Source organism: Papilio polytes, unplaced genomic scaffold, assembly GCF_000836215.1.
Source record: "Papilio polytes unplaced genomic scaffold, Ppol_1.0 DF823923.1, whole genome shotgun sequence".
NCBI lineage: Eukaryota > Metazoa > Arthropoda > Insecta > Lepidoptera > Papilionidae > Papilio > Papilio polytes.
In genome coordinates this window covers 3,233,117-3,244,325 of record NW_013525281.1, presented here as the reverse complement: position 1 = coordinate 3,244,325, position 11,209 = coordinate 3,233,117, and the positions used below count along the sequence as shown (strand labels likewise).

The 11,209-nt window shown below is 34.2% G+C and overlaps 1 protein-coding gene across 1 annotated transcript in view; it reads right to left on the bottom strand.

Annotated features, from left to right (window-relative positions):
- Positions 1-9,852, bottom strand: part of LOC106102098 — a 21,583-nt gene extending 11,731 nt beyond the window's left edge. The window contains exons 1-5 of the mRNA XM_013281507.1: positions 9,672-9,852; positions 3,103-3,224; positions 1,344-1,429; positions 522-780; positions 7-126 (exon numbers count right to left, since the gene is read on the bottom strand). Coding sequence (XP_013136961.1) covers positions 7-126; positions 522-780; positions 1,344-1,429; positions 3,103-3,169 — 532 coding nt within the window. The 5' untranslated portion in view covers positions 3,170-3,224; positions 9,672-9,852. The remainder of the gene's footprint in view (positions 1-6; positions 127-521; positions 781-1,343; positions 1,430-3,102; positions 3,225-9,671) is intronic.
- Positions 9,853-11,209: the final 1,357 nt, after the last annotated feature.

Below are 11,209 nucleotides of genomic sequence, written 5' to 3'. Positions count from 1 at the left end.
CTTCGCACTCGGTGCGGTTCGCGACCATTATCTCTTTGAGATCCGAAGGTGGTAACTTCAGACGCTTTCGAGCGTGACGTTCAAAAACGTAACGACGTGACGGACACTCCCTTTCCGGCCGATTTGCTGGAAGAAAACAATTTATGAGTAACACAACAAACTTGAAAGACCAAAACAACTGTAAAATATTTTGTGTTTAGCTTTAAAGACAAATCTTGTTGAACTACCTCGGAAGTTACTTTTAGACAATAATATAATCTTAACAACATAACTCTACTTCTATACTAATCTAACCGATTCCCGCCAGAATGGCGCGCTTATCCTTAGACCTTCTGAATGACATTGACAGATGTCATAGGGATGGGACGTATATGCCAATGATCTAGTGTTGCGCCATTACTCCGCTACGCCCTGGCTTTCTTTTTAATATTAGGTATTAAAAATTTCACAAAAAGGAAATGGTCGTAGCATTAATCGTTTGCAAATTAAATTAAGTAGAACCGTAATCTTAAAACACTTACAAGTTAGACAGATTTCGTTGAAGTGAACACTATTGGGGACGATCATGAGCGTGCCGATACCCTCAGGAGCGGCTTGCTCTCTCGTCAGGTAGCAAGTAGACTCTTCGTACTCCGGTTCAGGGCTGAACGCCGCTATCCTCGCTCCTGGTTGAAAGTCTATCGAGTTGCACGTACGGACCAGGCTGTTGCCCGATCGATCGCGCAGGCATAGATCTTGACACTTCTCTAATACGCGAAAAGGCGGAGCTGTTTCGCGTACCTGGTAATAAAATTTACATCTTAAAATTACTTTTTAAAATTTTTGTTTTGTATTTCTGTTAGGCAAACTACCATACGATCAGCACCCTTAGACAAAGTAACATTCGATTGTCGCCATCGCTGATCGAAAAGTCAAAATTGGAAACGACAATAACATTTGATAAGTCACGTGCTTGTTACGTATTCATTCTTATGCATTTTGACACATTTTGTCTAGGGGGGCTGTTCTATATGATTTTTTTCCCACTGATTCATTGCATGGTTTCGATCAGATGAATAAGAAAAATTCCCATCATTGTTCATTAAGAATGCAGGAAGTGAAATAGATTGCTTTCTCCAGTTGATTTCATTTGGTCGTTAAAACCAAGTTATATAATTCTCATAATCATAATATCACCTGTGTTTCGTATTGTATAAATGTTTTGTCGTAGTTTTAGCAAGTTTTTGCATAATTAAAAAATAGACTAAGATATGACTTCGATAATATGGAAATAAACGTTTACTTTACTTCCTGTTATTTTCCTCTTGTTATGTTTGATAAATAAGACTATGTGATATACTCACGACATCGTCGTCGAAGCCGTGCAGTTGTTGATTTGGTAAACGTTCGTACATCACACGACCCATTCCTTGATTACACGTTGTTTGAGCTGTAAAAAGACATACGATTAAGTTCCGATACATTATGAAATACTAGCTGTCACCCGCGACTCCGTCACGGAAGAAAGTTGCCTATGTGTTTTTCAGACTATCCTCTGCATCTATGCCAAATTTCTTCGAGATACGTTCAGTCGTTTTGGCTACAAGCTATATCAAACATTTATCCAAACTTTCGCATTTATAATTTTTGCATTAACCAAGTGATTGGAAATATGTAGTATCTAAATTCATAAATACTTATTTTAGTTCATAATTCGTCGTTATGAATTATAGATGAAAATGTAAAGAGAAAGTTGGGAATTGTAGGGAAAGTTGTTTGACGACAGTTTACATTTACAAGTTCATTGAATGTGTATTATGAGTATAGAGTACTTACATTTATTGTAATAATAATTTATTGTACTAGAAATGCAGTTGCTTTCCCTTTCCCTGTGTTGTTACCCTAGCCACGATTTCTAACCTCGGTAAAACTAAATGATTTTTTAAATAAACAATTCCTCTCTCTTTTATAACTCTTTTGTCGTCACATTTTGTAGTTAATGCAAATGAAAATGTATAATAATTAATATTTATGCAGTGTTAAACCGTTTTGAAATAGTTAGTCTACAATTAGCCGCTGCCTATGACATGTCACATTGTCTTCCAATCCAATTCCCATTTCTACAAAGAGATTGACAAAAAATATATAGAAGGGGCATAGTTGACACTTCACTTGAGACATTTTTCACATGATCACCCCTAACTAGGAGGACACGAGGTGGCGTACTAAACTTGACAACTAAAGTACCTTTCAGAGAAATTACCTGTCAAAAAGTTTTGTTCACTATGCCTTGTCTATGTTCTTTTTAATATCTTTACCTTTCTATTATCTTCTAACTTCTCTATTAACCTTGTTAATAACTATTTATTGTAACGTTTAGAATAATATAATGTTCTTCAAGGTAATATAATTGTTGGTCAGCAAAGACCAATAATACTAGTAAGTAATAGATCAGGAATTATAACTTAATATTTGTAAACAATATAGGAAATACGTTGTAGACAACACAAATGGCCTTTATTACGGTATGTTTACGATTTAATGACAACAACGAGCATTGTAGTTATCTGAGAACACAGCGAACGTTGAAAACAAACCATCAAATCGCATGGTATTGCAGTAATTTTTTTTCTTACATATTAAACTCAAATACCTAAATTATACAGTCAAGTATAAGACCTTTTAGACCTATGCTGTCTAAGAATCTAATTCAAATCTATCATACTTCATACTTAATTTTATAAATGCGAAAGTATAGATGGACGTTTGTTAGAGTTTGTAGCCTAAACGGCTAAACGGATCTGGATGAAATTTAGCATAGATGTAGAGCATAGTCTGAAAGAACACATAGGCTACTTACTTTTGTTTTTTTGTTAACTCCACGCAGACGAAATCGCAGGCGAAAGCTAGTTTGTTATAAATTATTGATTTTGCTATCAATGCCTTATTGTACTATCTTATTTCTTATCCTACTGTTTACTTTATTCACGTAACTACTGAAATTACTCTTTTGTTTAAAGACATTTAATTTTAGACTATCGATATGTCAATAGGAAATTCTATCAATTATGATCTATATGCGTTTTGCTATAGTGTTCAAAGTCCTAATTGTATTATAATTACCGTTTGCCATAGTAAGCATGGTTAGAGCGGTGAAAGCGTGCATCACGCCCACTCCCCGCGGCTTCATCTTCAGGTCTGGTTGTGGCTGCTCCGAGACGGGTCACTGACCTCACATGTGGTACCTAAAGGAAATTATACGAATGGTCATAGTCGTATATTGTTTGTGAATGTGTAGGATAAGAAACACATTACAGAATAAATAATATCCATAAGTTGAAATTGATACATCATTGTTTTATTGAGTACGAGCTGTCGCCCGAAAACTTCGTTAGCGCGCGGATTTTTTTTCATCTATCATATTCCCACGGGCATGTACCTTCTACCAGCTATTTTCGAGTCAAATTACCATCAAAATCAGATCACCCGTTACGTCATTTTGACAGGGCGTAATTTAAAAAAGTAGCCCATAATATGCCTATCCATCTAAGGTACCCTCCAGCGAAAGTCCCATCGAAATTGGACCAGCCGTTTCGGAGATAACCTGAACAAACGCGGCTTTCGGACAGACAGACAAAACGTTTCAGGTTTCCGATTTAAATTTGATCGGTTAAATTATTAAATAAGTCGTCCGTTAAGAATCATGTATATATCGTTCTAAAATCAACTCTTTTAATAAATCTCGAAAATTCGATAGCCTATAAAGACCACCTTAGACGCCAAATAGAGTAAATTACAAATTTACAGATCCATGTGAATGAAGGAAAATATTAGGAATATTTTAAAAATTGAACTATGTAATAATGTTTAACATGTATTATTTATAGTATCAATTATTATGTTCCAGTGAGATTTGCCCCTTTGTTTTGATCTGTGATACAATGACATTCGAGTAACGTGATCAGTTACCTTGAGATAAATAAATAAAACTATCGTAAACAACTTGTTTGAATTAAATAGTCAGGAATTGATAATATACCTATAATTTACAACTATGAAACATACTATAAATATTCCATAGTTTTATATAAAGCAATGTAACTTAAACTAGCTTTCGTCCGCGACTTCTCCCGCGTGAGTGAGTAGCCTGTGTATCCTTACTGGAGAGAATAGTCGATTCTCTCCATCTATGTATATCAAATTTCATCGTAATCCGTTTAGTCGTTTAGGCTAAAAACTCTAACAAACAACCATCCATCGTAACTTTCACATTTACAATATTTATATAATAATAATATTATGGATCTGGATGAAAGGCATAGATGTACACATAGGCTACTTTTGATCCCGAAAATTTTTACTGTTCCCGTAAGAAACGTTTTAATATTTTTATATGTGTTTTACAGGGACTATAAGTTCCTGCTATTATGCCTTATGTCTCCTCTAATTTTGTTTATAATTTAGGTGTAGCTTAGGACGATGGCGTATATAAACATTACAGTTTTGAAATTTTATTACACAGAGCTCATATTGCCACTGCAATATCGCTTCGTTGATCGAAATGATTTGATGCTGCGATTGAGAACAAGGTTAAAATATATGTCACTTTAAACGCGGTTTTGTACTACATATTTCAATTGTTATTTACTTTTATCAAAGCAGTGTTTTGATTTATCGACATGATATTTACAATCGATGAAACAATGAGATTCTAGACCAATCTAGTAAAATATTTATCTGTTACAAATAGTTATGACAAATAATTTAGACATAATCTTCTGGTCTGTTCCCTCCGGGGTTTAGGCACACTCTTCCATACTATCAACCGTGATATATGAATTCATTCCTTCTTACGCATACTAAGAATGGTTAATTGTTTTCTAATTATCCTCTAATTAATCCAAAAATAATATTCATTTATTTCATAATGTGTGGTTTGTTATGTTCAGTTTATTTCACATGTTTAGTTAGTACGCAGTCCAAATGTTTTTCCCAGTCACGTTTTATACGATAAGAAACTATTTATGGCAAATGTTATACGCTTGTTAACGTTTCAGTGCAAATTTATAATCAAATCAATGTATAGAGTAAAAGTAAATATAAACATAATTTTAATATTAAAACATTTACACATTTCTTAACTTTATAGTTTAAATTACTACAACAAACGTATCTTTCAAAAAACATAAAATAATTTTGTGTGGAATTGGCTACTTCAATTTCTATGCTGGTTAAAATGTTTATATGAAAAAATAACAACAGCTATCAATAAAGCATCAACGCTGATGATATCAGAACTATAATAGTGAATGAGAGCGGCAATTCAGCGTAACAGTGTTTCATTTTGCACGCGTAATTGGCTCGCAGTGTGCTCACAAACAAAACAATACTTTAACGCTATAAAAAGGAATGCGATATATGTATATTGTACTGTTATCCTCTATTGATAGCCGACATTATTGACATGTATCCGATGGTCATGCGGTTACCGTTATCGTTCAGAGACGCGTGAAATGGGAGCGGCCATTGGGAGCTGTGCATCGCTATTTTACTGTCAAAAAAGTTTGCCATACTCTAGAACTGTCAACTTAATTTAGATCTACGATAGTCAGGCAACATTTGCTTTACTTTTCTAACAGCAGTGGTTCTAATTTTCGACATTTATATGGTTGTCCAGATCAGTGTCTGATTGAATTGGATAGTAGTTTTTATAGTGCATTTTTTTTCTTTTATTTTGATTACTCATGTGTGAAGATTCCGTCAAGTGTCAATACAAATAAATCATAACTTATAAACCTACGATTTCAGTTGATTCTTTCTAGAATTTCGATTAGTTCTATCAAAGACACTCATTACCAAATAAGGTATTACATTACTTGGTTAAGTAAACAGTCACTCGATGTAGAACTTACTAAAACTGCACTAAACGCGTTACTAAGTGACTCTAACTGCGGTTGTTACTCTATCTATATTAATATTTTAAAGAGGAAAGATGTATATTTTTGGATTTTTTATTTGTTTTCGATTCACGTAAAAACTACTGGGCCGATTTCAAAAATTCTTTTACTGTTATAAAGGTAATTTATCTATAAGTAACATAAGCTATGTTTTTTGTTATTATTTAAATTCAAACGGGTGTAGTCGCAAGCAACAGCTAGTAAAAATGAATTCAAGTACTTCGTCGTTTGATTTATGTTGACAGCCCTATACACTAATCTACATGACAAAACGTCCAGAAGCCTCGGACTATGAAAATTTCGGCTTTTCCGAAAAAAATGGTCGCGATCGAAAGCGGATGCCAGCGTCCGGTGCTTTGTGTCCGACCGATGTCCTCGCGTGAGTAACAACTCCGCTTAATGACGTACATACCTTCTAAAATTTTAAACAGTTATCTGGGCCATGGAATCAATTCTCATATAAAAATGTCGTTTACGTCTACACAAGGTTTAAGCCTACTTTTATATAGGGGCTGTAAGTGAAAAACATTATTGATAGTAAGGTTTTCTATTATTTTTTTAAACAAAAGAATGGTACGAATATTTTTGTTTTTATTTAAAAGGTAGACATCGGTTCTATTGTGTCAAATTCAGTCTAAGTTGTTAATATTTTGATTTATTAAATAACTAGCTTTCGTTCGCGACTCCGTCCGCGTGGAATAAAAAGAAACAAAAGTGAGTAGCCCATATGTTCTTCCAGACTATCCTCTACCTCTACCAAATTTCATCGAAATTCGTTCAGCCGTTAAGGCAACAAACTCTAACAAACGTCCAACCATCCATCCATCTAAACTTTTGCATTTATAATATTAGTAAGTAAAGTAAGTAATTAGTAAGTATAGTAAGTATGAAATATGATTATTAAGTTGTACAAGAATCGAGTTGATTGACGTAAGGGGAGACAATTTAAGATGGTCTACCCAAGTGCTACGTCATTCCTAAGAGGTATTTAAAAATAACGTAAAAATCAAGTATTTCGATATCGCAATATTCATCAAAAGCCCTTTAAGAATGAAAACATTAAAACGATATCTAAATTCACGTAAGGTTTCACAATTTCTCAATAACACAACGTTTTTACAGCGAACTAATTTCACAACCGTCGGCCCATTTAACAGTTTTACGAAATCCTGAAATCGGTGAAAGCGACCTACACCCATTTAGTTATTTCCTACAATTTGATGCGGAAACTGTTTCCTCTACATTGATTTCTTTCATAGAACCCAATGGGCCATAACGGAATAGTGTGAAAGCATTGCCTATTGTAGACATATGGGATGGGCTAGGATGGGCCATGGGAAAGAATGCCGTCCCGGAAGAATCTTTCACAATTTAGTAACGATATAGGTCATGTTTTGTTTGTAGTACAATAATATTTTAAAGCCGTTACTCAGTTCTAATAGTTTCATGCAGGAGAAATTTTAACTGCCAATTGAACTGTAAATCAGATACAATCTGTACAACTGAGCGTCCTCAGCAGGCTTTATATTGCAGTGAAATTCGACTGCAGTAATTTGTTTTGAAGCATATTGTCTCTACATTTTGAAAGTGAATGTAAGGGATGACGATAGATTTTTAAATGTGACATGGATTACTCATCCTTAGAGTCACATGCAACATAGTATTTGTTCTACAAGTCGATATAGATATTTGAGGAATTAAATTTTAGTTAGAGAAGTTTCTTTGAGAGATAGATATATTGTATGATAATTCAGTTTACTTATGTTTTTAATTTTCTTTAAAACCCTTCTACTATTAGTTATTTCCATTAAAATCTGAAGTTACAAACGAAGGTAACACATATGTACTCAATATTTTACTTTTTTACTTTTAATGTTTGACATCCAGAAAAGTTTTTTTCGTAAAGAAATATATTCAAAAGCTGTTTATTGAAAAGTAAAAATATTGTTTTTTTATTAATTGTATGCGGTAATGTCGTTTATTTCTGCCAAATGCAATGTTATTCTCGTAATTAAAGTTGAGTGTTTCAGTATTAGCGGTAATTTATTTTCTTTAATTGAATCTATCTTATATAAGGATGAAATGTTACATTGTCAAGGTTATGCAGATTAAAATGTTCACGATAAAATAGTCTAGGAGTCACGCGAGCCTGTAATGCTACAAGGACTTGTAGAGGTCAAATAATTTCATAGTAAATTTTAATTCACTTTTCATGATAATTTACTTAGCTACAACTTGTTAAGAAATTTACTAATTATTGGAGGCTTAATATATTAGTTAAATATTAAATATTAACTTTTTATTACAATTACTACAAAATATTTAGCATACATTTATTGATCCACTATTCGAACTTTATGGTTGTACGCAATATCGCACGAAAAGCTGCAAGAACGATTTTCTGTAAAGGATTGTAGGGAAGAGATATCTCTGTGGACATTTTATTCCTCGCAATGGCCCACCTACGCAGTAACTACTGCGTTCATTTCCGCCAAACGCGGAATAAAGTTTGAACATTTAATATTCGTTGACCTTTTTTACTTAAAGTGAGTACACTTTTACTAAACTATGAACCTATATCGAGGTGCGCACACTAATAGATTTTTAATTGTGGAACAGTTGAATTGGATGTGAAACAATCGACAATCGCACAACTGTTGTGTGATAGTTTTGTCAAATGTCCGCCCGCTCTTAACATGACCAATTAAAATTATCCATATACCATACATTTTGTACTCAATGTATGCACGTGCGTGACTCTAGTGCGTAGTTGCATAATGCAGTCACACAACACTGCGCCGGCGCCGACCTGCCATAGCTTAGTTGTAACTCGGATATTTATAACTTAGGTACACTAAGTACTTTGTTAAGTATTCAGACAGGTCATTGATATTCTGTACAAATAAGATAAATGATTTTTCTTGGTTGCGACTTGCTTGCCAAGAATGTCGCAAATAAATTTATTAAAATTAATTGTTACATGTGTATAATTAACGTTTTTTGTAATTAAGTAACTAAATATGTAACTAATATTAGGGTCCGAACACCTTCTTTTTAGTCGTTTCAGTTATTACCAATCTATATCAGCTACGCAGGAAACGTTTTTAACAATTAATGTTAGCGATATTTTGGCGCCAACATGCAGGACACAATCCGTGAAAAGTACAACCGAGATTTTGGTTAAAATCCTACAATACCCCAAAATTGTATGGAAAAAATATGTATTTTATGTTAAATTTCATTTTAATACATGGTATATAGTCAAATATTTTCATTTACTGTTCTGACTATGTTCAAGAAGTCAAAAAGGCGTATTTGAAGCCACGACTATCAATCGAGTGTCGATACCCTTATGGGTAAACCAGAAAGCAATTCTTGACGACGACGATAACCTTATGGTTATTGACGCTTTAACAATTTCTTTCAATTCTAATCTATAACAAATACTTTTTAGTAGAAAACCCGAAATTTCGTATAATTAAAAACGTTTATAATTACCAACTGCACCTAAAAATGTAAATATTTAATACTATTTTTAATGTCGCCAATAGCCTAAAGGTTTGGAGTACGGACTACCGCTCTTGCGGTCGAGGGTTCGAATCCCGCCATTCGACTATCGTCATAAGCCATATCCTAGCAGAAGCCTAGAGCTTAGTTGGAATAGTTAAAGAAATACAAAAACCTACTGATATTAAAAAAATGTAGAAGTTTAGTATGGTAACAAAATAAACTTACTGAGTAATACAGGATGTATATTTTCCAAACGTCAGCGTTTCCACTCAGTGTCCACACGATCACGGCAGGTCACAAGTCACGGGTGCACATCTGCCCAGCCAAATCTAAATTGTGGTCATTTCTACACCATAATTCAGTTAAATCACATACAGGGGGGGAGTGACAATAGAAGAGCGATGTGAGCGAATCACACCAAAGACACGCATCGCTAATTCTCCATAGCCCGTGTTTACTGACACCGACCAACGCACAAATAATGTCAACTACATGAACGATACTTCAAGTACAAATATTGAAACCATATTAAACTGTACCTAAACGTATGCTTGAAACTTGAAAACCAATCCGCTATAGGTCAGGTCTAAGGTTTAGTCAGTGGCTGCTTATGTTAGTTTGTTTTCTTAAAGAGTTAAAAAGTCTATAAAAGAATATACGCCAAAAATGAATGAATTTGAAAAAAATCATAGTCGTTTAATTAAAATGTCTAAATGAGGTTAACAGTTAACTTTATATTTAGACCTAGCATCCTAAAAAGAAACCAAAGTAATACAGTTTGTGATACTTAAGTATGTACAATCGGTAAACCTGGCAGTGCTCCATCATGAAAGCTATAATCATTTGAAAATTTTGAAACGAGATGCGAAAAATATCAGTACAACACAGCTTATAAATGTGTCTGTGCGAAAAAATGTCGGTTAGTGCGAAACGGCTAGACATTGCACAGAACTGCGAATTTCCGGGACAGTACATCCAAAATCTTACTAAGTGATGGCCACTAGGCCAGTTGGCGAGGCCTCTGTCGACAATAGACAACCATAGACTAACAAGTTCAATAAATCTTTTTATAAATAAACAGCGAGTATGGTCATCAATTAGTTTATTCCATAATAACAAGATCTGACTTCATGTTGTTTTTAAACGATCTATATTATAGTAATTAGTATTAGGCCGTGTTAATGCTAATTTTAAAACAAACTCCGGAAGCTGATTATCACATTCGCAGTGCGTTTGAACAGACGAGGTCCAGCGTCAGTCATAATACTATTTTCACAGGAGGGCAGGCTGAGGTAGAACAGTAGACAGTGCAGTACTGCTATTATTTGCACATTTACTGTTAAAACGGAACAAAACACTTAGATAAAGTAACATTATAATGTTGCTAATCGAAGTTTGAAATGTATTGCAAACTAACTTCGATATGTCATGTGCATATCACGTGCTATATTTTATATATCTTGACACATTTAGATGATTCGCCAGTTACCTAAAGGTAGCTTTGTTAGGGGGTCCTCTTTCTCGAGATACGTTCATGCAATAGCAGTACTGTTCTGTGATACTGTACTACCTGAATGTGCTGATCTCGTGTTATATTATCATAATGACGGGAACTGTTGCCGCCATCTTGTTTCCAGACACGTCGCGATCGACGCGGGAGATTAACATCGGCGCTGATGAATTAATTGTGCATGTTTTGTTTTAATCCAATGACCTTGGCTGCGGTCACATCGTACGGTCATCGTTGATCTCAGATGAAACGA